The 27,572-nt window shown below is 35.3% G+C and overlaps 2 protein-coding genes across 2 annotated transcripts; both read right to left on the bottom strand.

Annotated features, from left to right (window-relative positions):
• Window positions 1–2,916: 2,916 nt before the first annotated feature.
• On the bottom strand, window positions 2,917–5,728 carry LOC120772426 (antigen 5 like allergen Cul n 1-like). Its single transcript, XM_040101037.1, has 3 exons — window positions 5,582–5,728; window positions 3,256–3,647; window positions 2,917–3,194 (listed from the first exon to the last, which is right to left on the bottom strand). The coding sequence occupies exons 1-3, from the start codon at window positions 5,723–5,725 to the stop codon at window positions 2,936–2,938; spliced, it is 795 nt and encodes a 264-aa protein (XP_039956971.1). The 5' UTR covers window positions 5,726–5,728; the 3' UTR covers window positions 2,917–2,935.
• A 9,883-nt stretch (window positions 5,729–15,611) lies between these two features.
• On the bottom strand, window positions 15,612–22,658 carry LOC120772252 (antigen 5 like allergen Cul n 1-like). Its single transcript, XM_040100755.1, has 4 exons — window positions 22,467–22,658; window positions 18,774–18,923; window positions 17,187–17,431; window positions 15,612–15,887 (listed from the first exon to the last, which is right to left on the bottom strand). Exons 1-4 carry the CDS (start codon window positions 22,641–22,643, stop codon window positions 15,635–15,637), a joined length of 825 nt encoding a protein of 274 aa, XP_039956689.1. The 5' UTR covers window positions 22,644–22,658; the 3' UTR covers window positions 15,612–15,634.
• Window positions 22,659–27,572: the final 4,914 nt, after the last annotated feature.

Genomic DNA, 27,572 nt, shown 5'->3' with positions numbered 1-27,572 from the left:
CAGAATAACTCAAGTCCCGACATAGCTTTTTTAAAATATTGCCACAAGTCAATTGAAAAGTTCTCGGCTTACTATAACTTACAGTTTAAATGAAAATTTCCTCCAAGCGAACATTAGTTTGAAATCTGAGAACAGAAAATAGCCGCAGGGGGTCAGATATAGAGAAAACGTGGATGCGGAAGCAATTCGAAGCCCAACTGATGGATTTTTGCCACCTTTTTCACTGATTAGTGACACGATGCATTATTTTGGTGAAATTGCGAAGTCGTCCTTCAAACTGTCCAATAAGGCAATGTAAATAGTCAATAAAAATTATTCCATGTGTATTCCAAAATACAGACGCCATAACTTTGTTAGGCGTCTCTTGCGTCTTTCCATGCTTTGGATGACTGTCGATTGGACTTCTTAGTGAAATCAAGGAATTATGTTTCATCCATCGTCACAAAGCGATGCAAAAACTCGGGTTTATTACGCTTGAATATCTCCAAATACTGTTCCGAATCATCAAATCGTCGTTGCGCGTCAGCTCGAGCGGCCTTCATCTCCAAATATTCATGAATATGATGTATATACTTGTAATCAGTTTATATCTTTAGAGCGCCTGCTATCTGGAACAACTTCTTTTTACAGTCATTCAAAATTATTTTGTGGAGTTTTTTTGTTGTTTTCGTCGGTAACAACCTCTTTTTCGCATTCACTGCGTTTACCGTCTTTGGTGTTCATTTCACCGCGCCTAAACTTAGCGTACCAATCTTATATGGTTGATTTTTCTGGGGCTGTGTCCGGAAACTCGTCATCAAGACGATTTCTTCAACTGAATTTTTCCTTTCAGAAAGCAATATTTTATAAACACGCGAATTTCTTTGTATCCATTTTTTCACAATAACCAAAGTTGCTTTACTTAAAATGATCCCATCGGACATGCTCTTCTCACACCATATTCTACAAAGAAACAATGGAACGGCCGCTTCATACTCATCGATTGGGGAATCGAGTTCATCATATCCTGATGCGTTCACTGCCATTCAGCAAGCTGGAGAAGTGTTGCCTCCACAATTTGAGTATGCTCTACGGATCAGTCACTAGATCACCTCTGCTCCGGTCTTAAAACCTTCTGTTAGTCGCCGTATCTTTTCGTAGAATTTTCGAGCCGACCCCTGTCGGACAGCTTGTCAAGCTCTTTCAGCGTACTCACGCTTTTCGGCCTCTCCCTCTTTTTGTCTGCAAATACGTCTCGCTTCCCTCTTCAAGTCTCGGTATCTATCCCATCCCGCACGGGTTGTGGTCGATTGTAACGTCGCGAGGTTGGCGAGACTGCGACACGGCAGTCCTCATTGTACCAGCTAGTTTTATTTTCAGCTGTAAAGCTTGAAATACCATTCCACAGTCGAGCAAAAAATCGTTCGGCTGTCTGCTGTCGAACATTCCATGTGAGTTAGTACTAGAACCTCGGAGCGTACGCGCGTCTAAAACACTGGAGACAGCCAGGTAGCATGATGATTTTTTCTATGCTGAAATCTAGTACTACAGATAACCATATTTCGGTCCCTGGCGAAGTCGATCAGCCTCAACCCATTTGGGAATGTTTCAGCATGGTAGCTGAATTTACCGACATTCATCCACCTGGGTTAATACCAGGACTCGGCGAAGGAGTTACTATTCCACCATGAACACCATAGCGAATTTGCGTTTCTTTATATGGCCACTGTAGTAAATGCCCCTACCACTGTAGTAAATTACCTATTCGTCTCAGTCCTTGTCCCGTTCATCACAGCTCTTGATAGGCGACGTCAGGCTTTATTTTCACGAGGACATCAACCAGATGGGCAGCGGCACTTTCTCAATTAATGGAACGGACATTCCAGGTAGATGCCCTTAAATCGTAATCCTCAAAAAGGGGGTCTCTAATCCGAGGCCGTTTTCTTCTGCTTATTTCTTTTTTCATTTTCCCAAAATCAGCACACAACCTTGGGGAGGGACAAGGTTGCCATTTAAGCCAGAAAGAATATATTTAGCTCAAAAACGTTACTTCCATGTTGATATCTTTGGCAGACTTCAATAAATGCATATAAACCCGATTACTTAAGATAATGCTATCTAATGCGGTTATCTTATTACGAAGACAGCCAATTCAAATATTCCAACCTAATCAAGACAGGCCAAAAAGTGGGCAACACCTAACATCAAAGCCATTTTCGTATATAGGAGACTAAAAGTTCAGGTAAGATAATGATCTAGAATGGAGTATGATTTGAAGAAAAATATCATGGAAAAGTGTTCTAGTATTCGAGGGTATTTACAAAACACCGGATTAAAATGATTAAACTCTTAAAATTTGGGCTTAAATAAAGTCAGTAATTGCAATGGAAGACGATTTAAAGAGAAAGTAATGCAGAAAAACTATCAAAAACCACTCAATCTTCCTTTATACCATATCCACACACAATATGCTTCAGTCTGCGCTCAACAAATCTCATATAGTTAGCTTTTTTAGACAGAATTACATCCAGAATCAGGTGATTCTTGTTTACTTGGTGAGACATTCATACTGGTTGATCAGATAAATGGCAATAACATAAATTGTTTTCAGAGTCGAAGTTCCATTACTTGGGCGAGGAACGTGGATTCTTCCTGCTAAAATTTTCGAAATGGCTTTAGACAGATTCTGAGCGAAGGCAAGGCTGGGTCTAAGATAACTTATAGAAAGACCTATGAGTTTTATATATTACTACTTTCAAGTATGCGAAATTTTCCAATCCGAACAGAAAGAAACATTTGCTGATTGGTTAATTCATAACCTAAATTGTATCCCTGAAATCAGTTGTGATTATTTATTTTTAACTTCAAAAGAAAAACTAAGAATTTTACAAAAAAAATAAATAATAACTAATAGTTCAGTCTTTATTTCGTGTTATACAACAAATGCTCTTACTGTCTAATATTGGTAGTTTGGATTGTATTTCTCCTTTGTCGAACATAAACCAGGATAATTGCGATTACTACCAGTTTCACATTCCGACGCCGACTCACCAACACTATAGACCGGAACACCGATGGCATATTTACTCGCATAATTGCAGGCCATATTGTAGATGTGGAAGAAGGGAAATGAAGGATTGGTATAACGGATAACAGCACAGCCAACGTGTGTATTACGATCAACCACGAACTCCGCAAAGTGACCATATTGTTCGCTGTAATGCAACACAAATTGACAATGTAATTAAATACTCAAAATAATTTCGAAATACTTACAATTTCGATGAGACGCGGAATTTCGTTATATAATTACTGTTGATCAGTGGATATTCGCCAAACCACAAACCCATCGAACGGCTTATCACTTCGCTGATGCTAACACCCTGTCGCTGGTAGGCCACGCCAGAGAGATTTTGTCCCACGTTCGCAAAGCGAGGGGTGTTGTTGCACTCATCGTGCTCTACATAACACATTTTCAAGTTGAGCGCCGCCAGAAAGGCGAGCTCTTCGTCCCACACCATGGTGGCCATGCGCGAAGCAGGATAATAGCCGGGCAACTCACCGAGCGCTACGAAGTTACGCCGTTTATTGTGCTCGTGTAAGATTTCCTTTTTGTAGGAGCGCAAATCTATCATGACAGCGTCCTCGGGGCAGGCAGCGGTGAATCTCTGTTGAAGTTAATTATGAAATAATATGAGTTGATGTGGTAAATTTAAGTGTGACACGATGTTTGTAAGACAGAGAAGGAAACGTCGGAGGCCCTATATGTAGATATAAAAAATGCCGCGCGAGCTCCCTTTTAAGCAAAAGAAAGGACGAGTTCACGATTCGTAGCAGTGTTTGGAGATGTTAAGGCGTAATAAAATCACTTTTTTGGGTTTATGTAACAATGGATGAAACATGGCTCCATGATTACACTCCAATCCGCCAATCGACAGTCATTCGAAAAGACTACCTACGATGAACCCGCTCCAAAGCGTGGAAAGCCGCAACAGTCGGCTGTCACAGCTATGGCGTCTGTATTTCCAGACACGCATGGAATAATTTCTATTGACTACCTTGAAAAAGGACCGACCATACCGATTTTACATAGTTATAGAATCGTTGGCATGTGCTCAAATGTAAACGACTATCTCTTCGACCATTCTCGCTTCCTCGCTGCACGGAACTTAACACTCTCCTCCACTACCACACTTCTAAATCCACAGCGACCATATTCACAAACTAGACGAAGCAGTACACGCTTGACCTTAATATTGCAGTCGATGGCGTTAAGATTCCGACTGGCAATAAACCTAAGATTTTAGATGCGACTTTTGAATGCCTGTTCTCCTTCATTCCGCACAAGACTGTGATTATTGCCAAAGTACACAGCCGCAACAAAATCCACAAGTCGCTAGCTGGAGAAGACAAAGATATGTTGTTGGCAACATACAAGACAATCGGCCAGTCGGTCTTTAACTACGCCGCCCTAAAATAGTTGCCTGGATGCTGTGATACTCAAACAAGGAAGCTACAATCATGTCAGAACACTGCACTCCGGACTACAACAAGATACCTCTTGATGTCTGCCATCGAACACCATCATAGTGAGGCCCAGAAATCATCCCTGCAAACACCTGCTTAGAGCGGAACCGCCTCCTAGGAGCGTAAAGAGGTCCTTCCTCAACTACATAGACGAAATAAGACAATACGCCGACCAGACTTCGGACGCAACTCACTTCAGACATGCACTGACCGCCATTCACCGACTCCCTCTCTGTGAATGGTGTACTTGGAGGAAAACCACCACTCACTGCAGACGAAAAGTTGCCGCTGAAAAAGAGAGTGGCCCTTTCACAGCTTCGTTTTGAATATTGTAGCAGCTTAAACTCCAACTTATCCAGAATAGACCCTGACATATCAAACATATGTTTTATACAGTCTAATTCTCCCTTTGGCCCAACCCTGTTGAAACAGCACCTTTCCTGGATCTACCGTTGGATGACCTCGATGACAACTTATCTAATCCTTACAATCCTAACGGCGATTTGGCAACCGTTACAACAACAACAACTTTTATATAGTGTTATTGGACCATTTGAAGGACGAATTCGCGGAAAAACGGTCGCATTTGTAAACAAAAACTGCGGTTTCACAAAGACAAAGCACTGGTCTGTGAAAACAATGGCTAAAATCCATAAATTGAGCTTTTTGAAGCAAAGTGCAAGTCGTACTACAAAAATGGTATCGTAAATGTTGAGGGTCGCCACCCTCGAAGAGAGCTATGTCGAACAAAAAAAAAACGAATTTTACCAAAAATAAAGTGTTCTAATATGGTAGGCCGGCGACTTTTCAATTGACCCGTTACAGCAGAAAAACTCCTACTTGTTAGTAAATCACTTCATACTATCACTTTCGGGTTTAGCAACCCAAAATTTGCAAGACGAGTGTAAGCTAGTGTCATTACCCAAAGCAATGCTATTATTTTCGAAAAAGCTGCTTAGATCGGTCCGATCTTTAGCAAACTCTTTTAAGCCCCTTTTATGCTTTAAGAAGTAGCGGTATTATATCCTTTGCTGCCGAAGTTAACGTTTTTTCTTGTTTTTATATATTCACTTACACCATCATGTCCGCATGCAATGTGCTGCTTGCCATTCGGGCACAACTCGGGATCACACCACGATAATCTGCTTGATTTCACCTCAATGACGGTCACGCAAGCAAAACAAAGCAAAAAATGTATGGAAGCAAATCTCGGAAACATTTTTGGCACAGAATTATGAATTTTCAAACCCGTAAACTGTTACCGCCCGTTACTTTACGAAATACGATTAAATGGCTTTGTTGCGTGCGCCGTTTATTTTATACTCGAAATCCAGAGCGGCGAAATTACATGAAAGTGAGATTCTAAGAGTCTTATTTTTTGCATTTTTTTGTCACAAAATAAATTCTTTCCGCACATAATAAGGCGCTGAGTTGCTTAAAATTGCAAGCTGTGACAAATCAAACAAACAAACCAAAACAAAAGCCAGTTAAGATAACGTAGTAATTAACGAGCCAAGGAATCTGGAAAGAAGAGAGATTTGATGAAGCGCACAGATCGCTCGGAGCGTTGTTGACAGCTGCACGTGAATTGTTGAAATATTTGAAGCGAGGAATGAGAGGGCAGAAGAAACACATCAAATGCAACACGCGCCGTTTTCAGTCTAATTCGAATATTTTTAATTAAAATTTACGTTTTGTTTGGGTGCATTCCTGTAATATTTAATACACTTTCACTTATTAAAAGTACAGGTTCATCACAATATTTGTATGAACATATGTACATATGTATGTATGTAAAAAACGAGAGCATATTGAAGTGCAATTAATTTGAAAGTAATGAGTTCGTATTTCCCTCGTTGTCTCATTCAATAAACTCAATTTCAATGAAGCCAAATGCTACGACAGCTTCGTATACATATAGTATACGAGTGCATTCCGATAAGAACCAGTTACGCGATTATAGCCGAGTTTACAACAGCGTTCTAGTCGTTCTTCTTTTTCGCTAATAGGCATCAATTCGAGATACCAAGTGCAGCCAGGTCCTAAAGTGAAGCTATAGTCTCTTATTTTGCTTATTTACAGCGGATTGTTCCATCGATTGCGGTATTCACCGATGCAAAAGACCATAAATCTTCTGCAGAACCTTTCTCACGAAAACTCGTAACGCCGACTATTCAGTTCACGTCGTTCTTAATGCCTTTGCAGCAAATAGATGGACGGTGCTGATGAGTGACTTGTGGAATTTGGTCTTTTTTCGTCGAGAGAGGACTTTACTTCTCAATTGCCTACTCAGTCCGAAGTCGCACCTGTTGGCAAGACTTGTTCTGCGTTAGATTTCGAGGCTGACGTTGTTGTTGGTGCTAAGGCGGTATTCTGGTCTAGAAGCATGAATTTCAGGTAATTTTCAAAGTGTCGTAAAAAAAGGCAATTAATATTTTTACTATCCATTTTTTTATTAGTTATTTGTTAATTTTAGAAGAGTACAGAAAAAAATTAAAAACTAAAAAAAGTAAAAAAATTCAAAAATTATGAGCTGACGAAGTGGGGGGTCTCTAAAAATTTCCACGTGACCATACCCATGATTTCAATCCTCCTAGTTATCTGAAACCAAAAAAAGAAAAAGATTATTAATCTAGAATAATGTCGCAATGACCCAAACTACGGAAAAGTGGGAAACATTTTTTTTCACAAAATGCCGACTGCCTGAAAAGAAAAGTTTTTTTGGATAAAAATTTGGGGATAGGCTAGTTGCAACCATAGAAAAGCCTATAAAAAAGACTCTATAAAAGTTTCAAGTAACTCGGTCCAGTAGAACCTGAGAAATCGTGGGTATCGTTCCGAAAAAGTCAGTTTTGAGAAAAACCCGTTTAAGTTTCGATGTAAAGTCTTTTGTTCGATTAGTTCCGGCTGAACTAGTTTGGATGCCGGGTCAGAAAAATGCCTATATCTCCGAAAATAATTTGAATTTTGAAAAATCCTCTTTTACACATATTCTTGAATAGTTAAACTTTGGAAATATAAAAAAAAATCCATTTTTTTAAATTTCTAGACCGTAATACCCCCTTAATACTGGTTTCAAGATAGACGTAATTATCTACGACTTCGAAGTTATGATTGCCAACAGTGACGTGGGAGCGAAGTCGCAAGTGTGACCACTGTTTGTTTCATGATAGGAGATATTTTGTCTTGACCGCGTTTACTGCCAGACTCATTAGCTTCCCTTTCCTTATCCAGTCTGAAGAAAACAGAACTAACGGCACGGTTGTTGAGGCCAATGATTTCAATATAAACGGCGTACGACAGCACCTGTAGACACTTAAAGAATATACCTTTTCTGTTCAGCTCTGCAGCTGGAATTATTTTCTCCAGCAGTAGATTGAAGAAGTCGCACGATAGGTAGTCGCCTTATCTGAATTGCGATTAATGTCTTTACTTAGTCTCCTTTGAGCTCTGTACATCTGATGCTCCAGTTTTTTCAACTCCTCTGAACAATACGATTTCTGTAGGTCTCTCATTCCATTAAATTTTTTAATCGGCAATTATTTTTCGATTTTATCCTGCTTTTTGCGATTATTTTGCCAGATAATAATCCAGATAATCGACAACAATTCATTTATTCCAGTAGACGGCAGTCATCTTCTTTCTTGCAGCTTTCCCATACTACGTTTCATCCCTGTTCTTTCCAGATTCCACTATTTCGATTATTCTTGGTCTTGGTCGACTGTTCTTAATCTCTGTATCCGATGAAACTGGGTCGGATTGCTCTAAAACAGTGTCGAAGATTACTGTGAAGTAGTGCTTTAATCGACGATCTGCTAATATGAGATCATGTTGTTTTTTCGTGTCCTCACATTGAAACTCGTTAAACCACTTTTTGACCACCTAAACATCGAACTACCAAGTCGATGGTATAGAACTAAAAAATATGGAACCTTTTTTTAGTATCATATCGGCAAATGGAGGGTCAAATGAAGACATATAGTCCTCAATGGGGCCTGGTGCCTTTTGACTAAAACGCGGCGTACCAAAATAATCGTCTTTAACTCCCAAGCCCACATTTCAATACGGTTGCGAAAGATGAAATCTCGTAGCTTCTGACATCCAAAAAAGAAAATTTTCCTTGTACCGGAGTAGAAATTTCGACATCAAAATATCTGAGGTACGGAAAAGTTGAAGTCAGATCAAGAGACCAGCACAAGATCGAATTAAATGGCAAAGTTTCAGTGTGACCCTTTGCTCACCCGCGAGACCATAGGATACAATATATAGTATATACCATATATCAAAGAAAAAGAATCACAGTATAACCCAACGCTTTTTGCATTCAGTGTACGATTTTCCTTTCCCCAAGAAACGAATCACCGGTGACATTACCCTTTTTTCATTCCAAAACTAGTGGCGTTGAACTTTGTTTATGCTTTGGCACTAAGTGCCGAATTTTGTTCGTATATCAAAATGACATTTTTCAAGGCCCCGGGAACTCAGCTAACAACTCTGAGACTATACCGGATGACGACGACCGCAGTTTGTTTTTACAACAAACTAAAAAGTATTATTTACATTTTTGGAAATTCTGAAATATTCCCAAGTTAGAATTTTAAATCATAGGAGGTTTCTAGCAAAAATATGAAGTCCAAAGGGTCTTATTGAACAATATAGTGAAAAATATGCCTTCCTGATATTTTCATTTCCATTACTAATCTTGAATATATATTATTTCCTAATGACAGTTTAGATAGTGTTCTCTGAAATGGAAAGGCCTCAAACAAATTCTCACACCGCAAATGTTAGACGCAGTATGTCCTCAACCCGTTGGGTCACAATATTTTTATACATTTTTTTCCAAGCTGTTAAAATGCTTTTATTTACGAGCACAAGTATTATACGAATTTTATTAATGAATGATTTTCGAGCATTTCAACTCGCGTGTGATTTGTTGGTTGCATGAGTTTATTACTCATTGTTGATGTTTTTGGAGAGAAGTTCATTAACACCACGTTTTCTTGATATGCGCCCACGCAGTGACTTCGACCCAGAACAACTAGGTGGTTTGATAAATTTTTAATGGAAAAACAACAAAAATAAAATCACTTATTCTCCGATGCTCCAAAGCATCAACAGAAACCGATACATTCAATATGAACTGACTGGTCGCAATGCTTTTAGTAAGGCAGCTACAAGTTTGATGTAGAGTTATTTACTTTGAATATCACTTAGTGATATGGTAAGCCTAAGAGAGAGTGTTCAGTGAAAGTACAAAAGATCTGAAGCTTCGAGTTACTGCATGTATATTCGGTTAACATATGTGATCGCCGAAGAAGAATATAAGAAAGTACGATCTTTCATATTTGATGGGACAATCGTAAGTAGTTACAAAGCCTACATAAATTATCTCATTTTCTTATATTAATATATGGAAAATGGAAAAGAAGTCCTCCTTTACTCAGAATAATAATAACCAATCAGTCTAACCTCATTCCTTTTGAGGATAATTGAAAAACTTTTAGGGACTTATGTAAGAGAAATTTTTATACTTTTATGAGCAGCATGTTGAAAGCACAGTACGCCTATACAAAGGGTAGATCTACAGAGACTGCACTTTACTCGCTAACTCTAAATATGGAAAGATCACTAGAGCATAAGAAATATGCTCTGGGTGTCTTCTTGATTTATGTGGATCATTCAAAATGTCTCCAATAACGTAATCGTCAATAGTCTGCTAGCAGTCCGGCTAAAGCCTGGCATTACATCATGCATAAAGGCTCTACTGAGGTGCAAAAGGGTTAATGAAGAATGGAATGAAGCTAGATTTCTCAGGTTAGCGCAAATGGGAATTCCTCGAAAGTGTATTGTCACCACAGAAAACCGATGGAACGGGTACAGCAACTCACTGCTCTTTGCATAACGGGAGTGCTAAGAAGAAGGCACTCAAATTACAACCAATCCACATTAGATTGAAAAGCTCTGCGGAAAAATTAGCTGCAAGATTGGTGATTTATCTTCAAGGACCTTCGGACATAGCTCAAGAAGCATGAGGATGGTTCCAAGTCACACTAAAAGAGGGTGAATGGCGCAGAATCCCCCCGGTCGAGATAGCTAACAATGCAGGAAACAACATAAAAAGAATAAAGATAAGTCACATGACATAAGGTCGGAGAATGTCCTTAGAAGCAGGGAAACTATAGATGTGGCGGCTGCCGGAAAGCGGATGCATATATACTGTATTCCAGGCTACAAGGGAGTTCCGAGAAACGAAACTGTTGTTGAAATTGCCAAAAGTGTCATCCGTCTGGCTACCGAACAAGTACATGAAATGAAAGTTAATAAAAACGATATACAACGAAGTTTCCCAAGGGTGGATAGGCGGATCAGGGAGAGATGGAATACTTTCGGAAAACTCGCTTGTTTCTAGCTCACAGCTTTGAAAGGACTGCCGGTCGGCTGTTGGCCTCTTGACAGGTCCCAACCTACTAGTGGTAGTCTCTAGCATCACTTGTGGAACTGATATCCAAAAAGCAGAAGAGTTGACATGACATGCATGCAGAAAGTTCTGAGAAGTTGACATGTAGGAGACGCTGGAAAACAGTCCTGTGTCTGTGTCCAGGATTATCTGGAACTTGACTTGAGTATCTATGAGCTTCGGAGTTCTAGACGAAATATCAAACTTAGATAACAAGTCGCTCTTAGAGTTCACAAAACGTGTTGACATCCTGTATGCCAAATACTTCACCTCAAACTACACTGAACCTCCATTTGGTGTTACCAAGGATCAGTAGGTCTATGTATGGCGTGGTAGTCAGCCAGTATAACCTAAATTAACCTATGAACCTTTTGTTTACATAGGATAGTATTTTAATCATAAACCTTGAAAGGCGAGTAGGAATCGGAGTTTCAAATTTACTGCCTGTGAGAACGATTCAAGGGAATTTTGATAACTTTGGAACTAAGATCTTTTATAACTATTTGATCAAGGTTCATAGGGAAAATAATATGGCGATGAAGGAAGGATGCAGTTGGACCTATTAAGAATACGATTTTGTCAAATCGCTTTAGATCCAATTATTTGGAGCTTAATCATCGACATACACCCTATCTCTCTATATACCTAACGAACTAAAATTAATAATTTTGATAGCTACAATACCTGGAAATAATATCTCAATTTCTTAATTTTTTTATTCATCTCATATAAAGTTATACCGATCTGATCTGGAAACTTGTGTAAAAACAATTCGTTAGAGTAATATAGGCGGCTAAAAACTTATCTGTTCTTATACTATCAATATTCTCATATCTGTTGAGGCAGTCTGGAGAACCCTGCTTTCTTATTAGTCGCCAGTATGATTGATGCATTGTTGAATTTGACAATAATATTTTTTACATTTCTTGAATTTAATTGAAGAATGTCGCTCTGGCAAAAAAGTGCAATAAACTCTATGACGTCAATATTAATTTGTGTGAATTGAATAAATCTTAAATAAATGGAGTGTTAAAAAGCAGTAATTTACAGAAATAATGCCTAAATATGGAATCAAACCAAATTAAATATTTCAAAAAACATTAATAAGTTTACTCTGGTTTTATTTTGGTACCCAATATTGATGATTCATAAATAAATTTTTAGAAGAAGAAGTCCGGAAAAAGTCGCAAGCATGTGACTAATGCAATTTTTAGTATTTTTAAATGCAAGAGTTTCCCATACAGAAATCTGAATTGTACCCTTTCGTACCTGAAAGCTTAATGGTAAATTCTTTTATATGTTAGCATTGACGTTAAATTTAAGCAAGGCATCAATAATATACTCCAAATATGCCCTAAAGATATATTTTCGAGATTCGCAGCGGGGAGAAAACAGACCGCCCACCTCGCAATGTTTCAATCGACCATAGCACGTGCGCGATGGGTTAGATACCGAGAGTTGAAGAAGAAAGCGAGACGTATTTGCAGACAAAAAAAAAAAGAGAGGCCGAAATGCGTGAGTATGAAGAGCTTGACAAACTGACTGACAGGGGTAATGCTGGAAATTTCTACAAAAAGATGCGCCGACAAACAGAAGGTTTCAAGACAGGACTCTTGTGTTGTCTTGTGTGCCTTACTCTTGTAGAACTCCTATAGGTGATCTAACGACTATTCCCCAAAACATATTGGAATTATGGAGGGAACAATTCTCCAGTCAGCTGAATGGCAGTGAAAACATAACACCTGGAGATGATGAGCCCCATTCCCCAATCGCTAACGATGGAAAAGATGTTCCATTGCACGACCATGATGAAGTTCGAATAGCAATTACTCGTCTGTGGAACTACAAAGCAGCGGTGCATTGGCCGGCTATTCAAATATGGCGGCGACGAACTGATAAGGATGTATCAGCTTTTTTTTTTAGAATATGTTCGGACGAAAGCATGCCCAACGATTGGAATTTAAGTGTGCTCTGCCCAATCCACAAAAAGGGAGACCCCACAATCTAGGCCAACTACAGTGGGATAAGCCTCTTCAAAATCGCATATAAGGTTATATCGAGCGTATTGTGTGAAAGATTAAAGCCCACTGTCAACAAACTGATTGGACTTTATCAGTCAGCTGTGTAAGCTGACATTGAGCAATACCAAAAACTCCGTCAGGATCGGGAAGCACCTCTCCCAGCCGTTCGATACCAAACGAGGTTTTAGACGAAGCGACTCCCTATCATGCGATTTCATCAATATGCTAACGGAGAATAAATTTCCCGTCGCAGATCTGAATAGAGTAAGTACAATCTTCTACAAGAGTGTACAATTATTGGCGTACGCCGATGAAATTGATCTCATTGCCCATAAAAACTGCCCCGTTAGTACTGCTTTCTCCAGGTTGGACAAAGAAGCGAAAAAAATGGGTTTGATAGTGGACGAAGGCAAGACGAAATATCTCCTTCATCGAACAAGCAGTCATCACACTCTCGACTTGGCTCCCATGTCACTGTTGACAGTCATAACTTCGAAATTGTTAATAATTTCATTTATCTAGGAACCAGCATTAACCCCAACAACAATGTCAGCATCGAAATCCAACACAGAATAACTCTTGCTAACGGGTGCTGATTCGGGCTAAGTAGAAATTTGAGAAGAACAGTCCTCCCTCCACGAACAAAGCTCAAATTCTATAAGTCACTCATCATCCCCGTCCTGTTATATGGTGCAGAGGCATGTACGATGACAAATCTAGTGAGTCGATGATACTAGCTTTCGAGAGAATGGTTCTGCAGAAAATTTATGGTCCTTTGCGCGTTGGCCACGGCGAATATCGCATTCGATGGAATGATGAGCTGTATGAGATATGCGACGACATTGACATAATTCAGAGAATTAAGAAACTATGGCTACACTGGCAGGGTCATCTTGTCCGAATGGACGAAAACACTTCAGCTTTGAAAGTATTCAACGCAGTACCCAACGGGGAATCAGAGGAAGAGGAAGACTTTTACTTCGTTGGAGAGACCAGGTGGAGAAGGACCTGGCTACACTTGGAATCTCAAATAGGCAGGAAAGCGATGTCTACGCCATTGATGATGAAGAAGAAGGACTCTCAACTCGGCAAACGAGTTTAAGGTTTCATTTAGAGTCACAGTCTAGTTCCGACCGAACCAATTTGGTAGGAAATTACCCGGGTCAGCAAAATACCTACATCTCAGAAAAAAATTTGAATTTTCAAAAATTCTCTTGCAGACATATTCTTAAATAGTTAAGCTTTAAAAATATATTAAAAAAATATTTTTAGAGCCTGAAATATTTTTTATGTATGGAACCCTACAATGCATATATATTAGGGTGGGTAAAAACAGCGAATATTTTCTTTTCGTTTGGGGGTCTGAAAAATTTTTAGATAAATATATATCTCTATTTAGAGCCCTCCAAGTATTAGCGGGTATTGGTACGGGAAGGTTCTCTTTTTTTCTTATCATCTTCAAAAATGTCCACAACAATTTTTTTGTAAAGAAATTCAAATTGCCAGTGAGAACGTAACCGTCAATGGCGACCATTATCACGCCATCATAACCGACTATGCCTGAAATTGTAGCTTGTGATCTCGGTGACATTTGGTTTTAACAAGACGGCGCCACTTCTCACGCATGGCATCAATCAATGGATTTAACGAGAGAACACTTTGGTGAACAGATAATTTCATCACGATCGTGTGATATCACACCGTTAGATAGGGATATCTAAAGTAAAGCCTATGCGGAAAATTCCGCTTCGATTCAGACCTTGAAGCGAAACATCCACCGATGGACCATCCTTACTTTTTTCAAAATTATCATCAATTACCGTAGATCCCAGCGAAATCAAATGAATCAATTGTGCGAATTTTGTAAAAGTTTTATGAATCCATAAAATATCTCTACACCCACAACAAACAATGTCTGCTTAATTAAAATGAAGATTAATTTTGCAATAACGAGAATATCTTTTCAGTTTATCTTCATCATTGGTTATGCAGCTATTTCTTATACGCAATCCTTGACATTGAATATTTAATAAGTTCGAAGACTATCAAGTTATTTCATTAACCTTTCTTTCTTATATGTTTTTTCGTTCTTTTTGTTTCTTTTGTTATTATTTCATTCCATTAGCCAATAGTTTCGCGAAACATGTTAATAAGCTTTGTCACTTAGTTAAACGAAGCAAATCTTTTCTTCCATAAATATGGCATTTTGGCAGTGATAACTTTCCTTAGAAACCGGCTTTTCGGTAGCAAGTTCCAAGAGGAAAAAAGCCATTCGAATACATTGTGACGTTGATAAGGTATTTATGCTTTGATTGTTTCTGAACATAAAAAGGTAATTAATAATTTGCTTTTATTTAAATTGAGATGACCAAAAATATAATTGCATAATTTGCCGCTTAATTAAATTAAAATTAAATCAATCGCAAAAAAAAACAAATAATTAAAAAAAATATTAATCAAAGCAGCATAGTTTAAATATAATCAAATTGAAGAAATAGTATAATAAAAAACTAAATAAATAATAATAAAAATAGTTTTTATTATAATTCATTTATTTATTATATTTTTTCTATTAACTATTTACAAGCATTTCTTTGTGTTAAACTTAGCATTATTCACTACTATAACTACATAAAATCACTGGCTCTCAATAATTTGGATTGATCGGCTCGTTTTCGGAGCACAAGCCGGGATAATAGGGGTTTTTGCCCGTCAGACAGCGCGAACCGGGTTGGCCCACTGTGTAGACGGGTGTGTCCAAGGCATAAATGGAGGCATAATTACAGACCATGTTGTAGATGTAGACGTAGGGCACATCGGGCCGGGTGAAGCGTATAATACCGCAGCCCACATGCGTGTTACGATCGACAGCGATCTCAGCGAAGTGACCATAGTCCTCACTATTTGCAAAAAATAAAAAAAAATATATATAAAGGCATTTAATTAATATTTTTTTGAATAATAATGTTTCTTTTATTTTATAGTAAATATTTTGATAAACCTAAAATAAAATAAAACCAAACAGATCAATTGAAAATAATTACGATAACAGTCAGAGAGCTTTAGTACATTGGAATATAGATAATATAATTTTTTTATATTTTTAATTTTAAAATTAGTTGAAAATATATTTTTTTTTATTTAATGATATTTTTTTTTATATTTTCTTTTGAACTTATTAACTTATTATAGAACATAAAATGTCTTATTTTTTATGCTGGATATCTCAAGAATTTTTGATGGTGTAAGATATAAAAATAGTAGGACTTTTTAATTTAAATTTTGCCCGAGAACCCATTCGTTCATGAAATATTGTTTTCATCACATCAAAATAATCATTAGTGTTTAGGAAGCGTTTGTCTTTCTGAAATTATTCAACAAAGAAGTTCCATTAAATTTTTTGTGTGAACATGTGTGTCACATTTCTGTTGCCGAAACGTTCAGAATATTCGAAAAGGACTGCGATGATAATTGTTTGTTGCGAGCAAGTGTTTTCGATTGGTACACATTATTCAAAGAGGGTCGAGGACGCGTTGACGACGAACCACGTCCAGGACGGCCTTCAACATCAACTGATGATCGGAACGTCAATAAAATAAAGGAATTGATGCTTGAGAATCGACGATTAACAGTCATAGATGTTACTGACATCGTTAGAATATCTGAAGGATCGGTGAAAGCCATTTTGAAAGATAAATTTTTTGGGCTTAAGAAGCGTGAAAACACGATTGGTTTAAAAATCACTCTATTTTATCGAAAACCATCCTCGGAGTAATGCCTGTGAAGGACTGCTTTTCGACTACCATGTCATGAAATTTATTATTGCTTTAGCACCGAAAACTTTGATTTAATGAGTCATCATACAGTTCTGATTTGGCATTGAATGATTTCTTTTTATTCTCGTTCGTAAAAAATAAACTTAGAATTTAACGTTTTCGACACCTTAGGCGGCGGTTGATGCGTTCAGAACGCATATTTTGAAGATAACTCAATCAGCGTGGCAAACGGGCTTCGAGAATTGGTTCAAACGTTTAAAGATCTTTATGGGGAACTTTATTTGACACAATGAAGCGCTTTTCGATGATTAATATCTCTAATCTCGAAATATAAAAGGCTACCCTGGTACATATAGGTCTTGATTTGTAAAAAGAATATCCTTATGTTATTTCAATTTATGTACATATATGGTTAATACTCACAAGTACTTGGTCACACGGAATTTCCTTATATAACTGCTGTCGATCAATGGATACTCATTGAACCACAAGCCCATCACTTCCTCGATAATTCCGCTCACATTCACATTTGGATTGCGATCACGCACAACGCCGCAGAGATTTTGGCCGGAATACTGAAAACGGTAAGTGGTATGGCAGGAATCATGGTCCAGTATGCAAGTGCGTAAGTTGAGTGATGCCAAATACTGAAGCTCATCATCCCAGATCTGAAATGAAAATGTGTGAAATTGGAAAAAATTGTTTATACAAGAACTTTAGCTCATTTTTTGAGATTTTTTGGGAAGAGATTTTGAAAATTACTCTAGAGTTAAAAGTTCTATTTTAAAGCTGAGGAAAATGAATATAAGTTACTTAAGGGGGGAGCTTCAAAAATTCCATTTTTTTTTTGCTTAAATCTCTTAAAAATAATCTAAGTCCCCAAAGTTATATATGGGAACTCGAAATATTTTCGAAGCTAGAAGGGAAATAGTGACCGAGCGTCTAGCAGACATATTAGCGCTTCTCGGTTTTTCATTTTTACGATTTTTCTTAATTGGCGGGCAGGATAGAACAAAAACTAAACGTCGTATGGAATTGGGGCAAGGTTTATTATTTTTGGCATTCAATTATCTTCTATTTGAACTAAAAAAACTAAGATAAGTCAAGTTTGAACATATATTTAAACAACATAAAGTAAAATTGTTTTGGTCAAAAATTTTTTTTTTTTAATAAAAAAAAAATTGTAAAATTTTACACTTTTTTTTGAAATTTTTTTTGTTTAACTAGAAGATAAATTATTAAAAACTATGAATTTCTTTGAATTTTTTGTTTCTGATAGAAATGGCGACCTACACCTAAAATGTGAAGTTTTCGAACTTTCTAATAGTGCATTATGCCAGCACGTTTTTATGATAAATTTTTAAATATATTAATTTTTTTTTAAACGAAAATCAATCATTTTCTAAAATAAGAAAAAAATGAAATTCATATAAAAATATGGGCAGTAAAATAAACACTCATTTACGAGCACTTCCTTTAAGACTTCGAGCGCGAGATTTGTTAACGTTTAAACAGTGTTGTTTATTTTACTATTTTTTGTTGTTTTTCTTTGCTCAAAAGGCGCGGCATTCGTTATAAAATAATCACTTGTTCACTTGCAACAACCGAGCGCTAGTTGAGAAAACAGGTGCGAGGGCAATTCTGGATTTTTATGGTTTTCCTGTTTTATACACACCTACCAAGATTTGTATGTATATATATATACAAATATATATAAATATTAACACACATACATAGATGTTCAGTATTTAACACTCCCGGCCGGCGTGTTAAGCGCCGAGCGCAATATGCTTGCGCGAAATGCAAATGAAAGTGAAACGAGTTTGTTGCTTAAGTCTTTTGTTCTAACCTTTGCTGCTGCTTATATGGCTTATTATAGATTATAGATTTTATGCAGATTATCGGCTTTTTAGCACTTTCAACCAAATTTAATTATCGAGATTTATGTAGCTATTGACTTTGGCACAAAAAACGGGTCAGCCGCATGCTAAAGACGCTGCAAATACTCACCATAGTGGCCATGCGCGCAGCGGGATAGTAGCCGGGCAGCAAGCCGAGCGCCAGGAAATTTCGTCGCTTATTGTGTTCGTGCACAAATTGTTCCTTATAAGCGGAAATGTCCAACTCAGTGGCATCAGATGCGCAGCGCTTGGCAAAATCCTATTGTTGGGGGAGAGTAAAAAACATTTTTTTTACATAAAAAAATTATATAAATTTGTTGAGTTATTTCTAAATACTTAGCTTATATTAGTTTAGGTTTTATATTAAGCATATTTTTATATAATATTGTATTTCAAATATTTTAATTGTTTTGGTAAAAATGTAGACTTTGAGCTAATATTTCATTTGGGTGTAAATTACAAAATAATTCTATTAAAATATAATATATTATTGTAAAGGCTATAGAATTGTTATAAATAATAAATGGTGTTTAAAATTTTTTTTTAATATTGTGGTAAGACATTTAATTTAAGGAAGTTTTATTTTGTTGATGGTTAATGTACATACTATATCGTTATAAACAAAATAATTCTTAAATCATACCAACTTTTTTAATTTTTTTTTTAATAAAATGTATTATAACATATATAACTAAAAAATGATGTACTTTATTCAATTAAAAAAATGTATTAAACTAAATTTTTAAAAATATTAATATAAAAAATAAAAGCTTTAAATAAAAAAAACTCTTTTTATTTGTTGGTGTTAGAGAAATCGTAAATTTCCGAAAACTTAAATTCGAAACTTTTATTCCCTTTTTTTAAGTTTTCTAAATAAAATTTTAAAATAATAATCATACGAGTATATTTTATTATTTATGTTATAATCATCTTCCAACAAAACTTATTTTAAATACATTTCCTTAAATGAAATAAATAATAATAAAAACATATATTTTAATTAAAATACAAAAAAGTTCAGAAAGGAAAAAATGTTAAAGAAATATCATGATAAATGAAAAAAATTAATAAAAATAAATATAAAAATATAAAAAATATATATTAAAAAAATATTAAAAATTTCAGTGCAATAAAAATATTTATATATATATATGTTTTTAATTATGTTTTTAATAAATTTGTTAAAATTAAAATTAAAAAAATTATTTTAAAAGTAAATATTATACGAATAAATTTTATTATTTATTTTATATTTATCTTCCAGTCAAATATACTTTGAATACATATTCTTAGATACAAAAAAAATTATTAAAAATTAAAAATATGTATATGAAAAAAATTAAAAACGATTTCAGGAAGAAAAAATGTAATAAGACATCGTTATAAACAAACAAAAAATAAATTATAAATAGAAATATGATAAATAAACAAATATATAATAAATTAAATAATTTTATATAAATTGAGTAAAATTAGAATTGGAATTTTTAATAAAAAATATTAAATTAATAATGTCCGAGCTTCTTTCATTCTTTCAAAATTATAAAAAGTATATACATACATATGTATGCATAAATATTTATGACATTTCTTTATAGCATGCATTTGCTTTCAAATCACATTGTTTATTTAGACTTATTTTATTTTTATATTTTATTTCAGAATTTTGAGTTTCCATTTTTATGAGGGCTGCTCTTTTTATTTTCGGGTTTAAAATTAATTTCATTTTATAATTAATTGGTCAAAAGCATGTGTGCAGTTATTTTTTATTAGTTGGTATTGGTAATATTTCAATATTTTTCCAAAAAATGCCTCGCCATTCAGTTGTATATTTTTAATCACAAATAGTTTTATAACTTTTCAATATTTGTTTGTCAAATATTTTTTTTTGTATTCGTTCTATTTTACAGAAAATTAAAAAAAAAATGTTTTTATTATTTTCGTTTTTTCTACACAAAATTAAAAAAAAAATTATTTTCGTTCTATTCTGCATAAAATTAAAAAAAATATTATTTTGAAATTAAATTTGCATTTGTTATTTTTAAATTCAAATACTTCAAATTTACAAAATATTCTTTCCGTACACGCTTTTTGATAAACAGTATAACATATTTTCATATGTACTGATATTTTAAAATTTACTTATTTAATTATATAAACAAAATTTTCTAAATTAAAATTTAATTTTTTACTCAAAAATAATTTCAAAACCTTTTAATATTTGTTTATCAAATAATTTTGAGAATATCTAGAAAAAAAATTAATTACTGTACTTTTTTAATTAATTCTTTTAAATTAAAATTTAATTTTGTACTCAAAAATATTATCACAATTTTTTTAAATTTTTTGTCAAATCATATTTTGCTTTTTTTTTAGTTTGGATGAAATTTAGCAAACAATAATTTTTTAAAGTAATTGGCATTGTTTTTTTTAATTTAAGCACTTCGAATTAGCAAAATATTCTTTCGTATATATTTTTTTCTGAAATATTATATATAATTTTCATATTTACTGAACATTTTTCTATTATCAGTATAATTATAATATAATATATATAAGTTATATATTTTATTTAAAAATTTTCTAAATTTAAATATAATTTTTACTCAGAAATATTTTCAAAAATTTTTAATTTTTTTCGTCACACAATTTTTTGATTTTTGTTCTGTTTTGAAAATATTTTAAAAACAATTTATTAAAAAAATATATTATTTTTTAATTCAAACACTTTAAATAGCCAACTATTTTTACGTGCTTACACTTTTTGAAAAAATATTAATGTTGTAATATATTATTATATTTTATGAAAATGTGTTTTTCTATACTTATTTAATTAGTTTTTTTTAACCAAATTTTTTAAACAATTTTTACTCAAAAATATTGTCACGACTTTTAAAAATTTTTTTGTCACATAAATTTTTTATTTTTATAAAATTTTCTATTTTTATATGTTTTTATTATTCTTAAGAATTTTTGAAAACAAATTTTTAGTGTACTTATTTAATAAATTTTGTTAAACAAAATTTTCTAAATTTAAATGTAATTTTTTAAACAGAAATATTTTCATAAATTTTTAAAATTTTTTGACAAATAACTTTTTTTAATTTGTTTTATTTTTGGAAATATTTGAAAAACCCCTTATTAAAATATAAATAATAAATATAAAATTTTTAATTGAAAAAAAAAAAAAAATAAAAAAATTAAAAACAGTTATTTGTCAAAAAATTTTAAAAATTTATGAAAATATTTCTGAGAATTTTTTTTAAATTTTTTTTCTTTTTTTTGGAAATATTTGGAAAACCATTAATTAAAAAAAATAAATTTTTAAAATAATTGAAATATTTTTTTGACAAATAACTTTTTTTTAAATTTTTTTCTGTTCTTGGAAATATTTGGAAAACCATTAATTAAAAAAAAATTAACTTTAAAAAAGAATTCCAAATATTTCCAAAAATAGAAAAAAATGAAAAAAAAGTTACTTCTCAAATAAAATATTAAAGAAATTTGAGAATATTTTTGTGTAAAAAATTGTATTTTAAATTTTAAATTAAATTTTTTTTTTTTTTAATTCAAACATTTTAAATAGCCAACAATTGTTTTCGTGCATACTTTTTTGGAAAAAGTTTAATATTATAATATATCATCATATTTTATGAAAATGTGTTTTTGTCTACTTGAAGTTTTAATATTTTAATTTATTTAATACACATTTTTTTTTAATTTCTAAATTAAAATAGTTTTGTTTATTTTATTTTTAATAATATTCCCCACATTTATAACACCCTTAACACTTGTCACTTACGCCATTATTGCGACAGGCCAAATGTCGCACGCCGCGCTCGCACAAGTTCGGATCGCACCAGGAGTACAGCGCGCTGCCGCAACTCACAAGCAGCAGCAGTGAAAGTGGCAGTGTTGCCACACGCAGGCACTTTGCTGTTGCACTCACGCAAACGCGTAAATTATATTTCGTTGACATGCTGCTAATTGCCAATGCCAAAGCGTTAATAATAGCTTTTAAAATAATAAATATTTTATTTTGAGCTTGCAGAATGAGCGCTGCAATTTTGTTTCAAATTTGTTTGTTAACTGCCGCTAAGTGGTAGGTACAAAGTAGCTGCTTGACTCGAAGGCAATAAAAAGTGGCAATAAAAGCGCGAGTGCCACTTAAAAAACGCAATAAATAGAAATTTAAATTCAAATGCACAAGTTTTCGAAAGAAAAAGTTTCAATTTGCCAATTTAAGCGCTTAGAATGTCACTTAACTCACAGCACGCTTTCAAGCACCGCATTCGCTAAACTCGCTCGCACTGCACCGCTCGCGCTCATACGCCAATATCTAACTGTACTTATTGATTTGCAACGCGTTTTTAGTGATTTTAGAAATTTTCGAAATCACTTTTTGCGAATTACTGCTTGCGCGCCGCCAAGCGAAATGTGAAATTCGAAATGCGTCTTTATCGAGCGGCGAAATCAAAATGAATCTGTGTTGAAGACACCTTGTCTGAAGTGTCTGCGGCGCAGGAATCGACGGCAGCGCGCTGCGTCGCGTAACAAAGCGCTTAAGTGTGTTTAGAACTAGCCGAAGAGTTTGCTTTTGTGCTTTGTTTGTCTTTCTTCAATTCTAATCAAATGTGAGGAACGAGTTTAACTGTTTAATAAATTCAATCGTTAATGAGTGTTCGTTTTTTTGCTTCGCTTGCGTGTTTGTATGTTGTTTTGCTTTGTTGCATAAAGTTGAGGGGAAGCACAGTGATCAACCCATCGCCGGATTTCTGCCCCCAAGCATGGGCGCTCCAGCAGACCACTTTGCTTGTCAATCTGCTAAACGCAACCATCCATCTTTTTATTATCTCGCGATTTCTTTGTAATTCGAAGTGATTGTGTGGCCATTGGACTAATCAAGCGATGAATAAACAACGGAAATGTAAAAGCAGCAGGTTCTTGGTTTTTATGGTGGTAAATATAGTGCTAGTAATGTTAAAGATAAAAGGTTAATAAATTACCAAGAAAACCAAAAATGGAAAACAAAGTAAACCAAATAAATCAATAAAGTAAACACACGTGTGGCATCTTTGTTGCTTTTTAATACCTATAATTCACCATAAATCACAATATTGACTCAGCAAAGAGGTGACGAAGTCTTGCGAGTCGGCTTTGTTCAACAAAGTGCGTTTTATTCGTTTATTGGCGTACCATATTTCGAAGTTCACTCCTTCTTCACTGGCGGATGTCTTTCTCTTCCTCTGCTTCCCCCGGCGGGTACTGCGTCGAATACTTACAGATCCGTAGTGTTTCTATACATACGGACGACATGACCTAACCAGCGTAGCCACTGTCTCTTAATTCGGTGAACTATGCCAATGCCGTCGTATAACTCGTACAGCTCATCGTTCTATCTACGGCGGTAATCGACGTTACCAATGCACGAAGGACCATAAATTTTCAGCAGAACCTTTTTCCTGTAAACTCGTAACGTCGACTCATTAGTTGTTGTCATCGTCCAATAATGAGTGACTTATAGAGTTTGGTTTTTGTTCGTCGAGAGAGGACTTTACATCTCAATTGCCTACTCAGTCCGAAGAAGAAGCTGTTTGCAAGAGTTATTGTGCGTTGGATTTCAAGGCTAGTATTGTGTTTTGTGTTGATGCTGGTTCCAAGATTGACGAAATTATCTACGACATCGAAGTTATGACTGTTAACAGTGGCGTGGGAGCCAAGTAGCTAGTCCGATGACTGTTTGTTTAATAACAGGAAATATTTTAAATATTAGGCATCGAAAATTGCTTTATTGTTTTTTAAAATATTCTTTCTTAAGATCTATGCACTTTTGCAAACTTTCGAACCAATTCTCAAAGCACTTTTGCCACGCTGATTGAGGTATCTCCAAAACATGCATTCTGAACGCATCAACCGCCTCTTCAGATGTCGAAAAACGTTAAAATCTTAGTTTATTTTTTACGTATGAGAATAAAATGAAGTCATCGTCAAGCCAAGTCATTACAATACGGAGGATTGTTCATCAAATCGATATTTTGATTGCTCAAAAATGCAGTTGCCTCAGTCGATGTGTGAGAGCTCGCACTGACGTGGTGAAGAGTGATTCGTCTTCGGCAGTTGGTTTTCCTGATTTCTCGAAAGACATTTGGCAAACAAATGGTTGTGTATAACTCAGAATTAACTTTTTTTCCAAAAAAAGAACAGCAGGCGACTGCTATTTCCTTTGGGGCTCATACGCGTAAATCCACGGTTCATCACGATGTCGTAGACGTGTTTCGAAGCACTGCTATCATATTTTTTTAACATTTCTCGAAAACGGGCTGGTTTGTGGGATCCTACCTGAATAATTTTTACCGTCAAATGTTCATGCAATATGGAATGTATGCTGGTCTCACTACTGTTGTCTCAATCTTACGATAGGTCACGTGACCATCTTGCAATATCAGTTGGTACACAACATCAATAGTTTCTGGAACAACAACTGATTTTGGACGACCTCCACGAAATTCGTATTGAAGCGTTCTACGTCACCGATTAAATTCAATACGCCCTTTATGAACATTGGTCCTTGATGGAGCTTTATCGCCAAAAATTGAATTGAGTTCAGTGATGCCCCTTTTCTGAGTTAATCCACTTCAAAAGTTGTAAAAAGGTAATCGCCCGAAAATGTTTGCGATTTAATTCCATGTTTTGAAGCGAAAAGAACATTTTAGGTTACTGTAAATAACCCAAATTGCGTACTTATTGCCTGTGCCCATACACCAAACTGATACTCTAGTGCTCTAAGTTAATAAATCTTAAAACCAGACTCGCAAACTTTGAATAACTGTTCCAAATTCAGCCGAATAATTATGTATAGCCTTACCAGGGTAAGAAGTGATCATGTTAAACAGTCAGTGCCACTTTGAGAATCCTGAATAATAGTTTGGTGATGCGCACGTTAACGCTAACCCCATTTTGTAATCTACGTAGGCAAGCGACTCCAAAAAAATAGTCCAGTGCTGTTAAGTAGCAAAATGTTAGAGGCCACACTATAGGCCCACGACACGAGATAATGAGCTCACCAAAAGATAATGTCCTTTATATTGACATCCTCCGATTCAGGTACGAAAAAATCATTAATCATGATTCTATAGTGCTAAAAAAACTCCGTATTTTTGTGCAGTGTACTTAATAAGGGAACCGCCCTACTCTTACACATATACAACATTAAGGCTGTACAACACCTGTCTCGACTTTAGACGCTCGAAACGCCTTCAACGGCGCAAGATAGGCGGACTTGATATCGACGCTTTAGAAACACATATTCGAATCTCCGATTACGTCAATTCTGTGGTGCGAAGCTACGTATCTTATATCGACCTAACATTAATCACAGTCTGAGACACAGAGGAAGTACGAAGAACGGACGCAAACATGGCTTGACTCACATAACCTACAGCTCGCTACAGAAAAAACAGAGCTGGTACTGCCGACGAACAAGCTGGGAGAATGTGTGTCGCGGCAGATGGATGGCCAGAGTTATAAGAGATTTAAACTTATGGACACGCGGATTTGGTGAAGTCCACATCTACACAACACAGCTGCTATCCGATCGCGGTTATATCAGAAAGTACCTTCATAGAATGGGAAAAATTGAAGATCGTCAAGCCTATATAACGAGGCGACAAAAGAGGATGGCAACGGAAATGCATCGCTATAGAAGACTTGGTTGGTCTAATAAGCGTGGAAAATTTAATTGGCACAACAATTTAATTTGCATCGAAAAAAATTCGAGCATTATCCAAAAATATAGTATACAGCAATTTTGCTACGCCGGTAAAACCGGGATCTGGGAGCAGGTGCGCAGACGTAAATCTTTCAATGAGAAAAATATAATGCCACCATAAAATAAAGCAAACATGGTTCCAGGCTGGGCGACGGTTCCTTAGAGGTGGGGTTTTTAGTGACCTGCAAACAAGGCACTTGCCTTTGCTGTGACGGTAGTTCTGAAGATACCGAAGGGATTTTTCAACCCCTCATCCGAAAAAAAAAATTATTGCGTTATGCTTTGTTGTGTTATGTAAGATTTATACAATAACTTTACAATACTTTTAAGTTGCCGGACCACTGCTGAATATTTCAAGCTGAGTCTTTGCTATTGCAAAAGCAGCGGAGCTTGCACCTGCAAGCAATACCAGGCACAACATCTACTTAGACACCTAAGCAGCAATCAAGGCAGTAACCTCGTATCGCATATCGGCCAGAAGTGTCTTGTGAAGCAGGGCTGCAGTAGAAAGTGATGCCAGAAGAAGCAACTCCACTTCTACTGGGTGCCTGGCCACAAAAGCATCGAGTTCAATGAAAGAGTGGAAGAGTTTGTTAAAGAATGGTATACGGCTTGGTAAAGAAAATCAAAACTCGATGGAACGAGCGAGCTACCTGGGTGTAGAACTAAAAAAAAGTCATTTGCAAAACGGTAGATCGGAAGTTCACAAAATTCCTATTGACACTCAGTAGAAGAGACTGTAGGAATACTAGCTGGTCACTGTCTGGTAGCGATACACCCCGCAAAATCATGCTTACAAATCGAGAAGACTGCAAGAAATGTCTGGAGACGGTATCGATAGTGAGACCACAGAGTGTGTTAAAATTTACGTCAAACTCAAGCATGCCTAAAGAATGATTACTCCTTATGGACCTGGTAAGTTTGGTTTTTATCCAACTGGTTACTCAAAGGCCCAAAACTGGTCTTTGCCTGGCTCATTGGATTAACAGACTAACCTAATCTATACTTTAAAAATTTCCGTTACGTAAGTCTCATTTCTCCAATCCTACTTTACTAACAAAATAAAGCGATTAAACAAATAACAACAAACATATGTATATACATAAAAATATATGCACAACGCGTCGTATGCATTTAACT

Source organism: Bactrocera tryoni, chromosome 3 (genome assembly GCF_016617805.1).
Source record: "Bactrocera tryoni isolate S06 chromosome 3, CSIRO_BtryS06_freeze2, whole genome shotgun sequence".
NCBI classification, from domain to species: Eukaryota; Metazoa; Arthropoda; class Insecta; order Diptera; family Tephritidae; genus Bactrocera; species Bactrocera tryoni.
The sequence above is the reverse complement of the archived record's forward strand: the minus strand, read 5'-3'. Positions and strand labels throughout refer to the sequence as shown.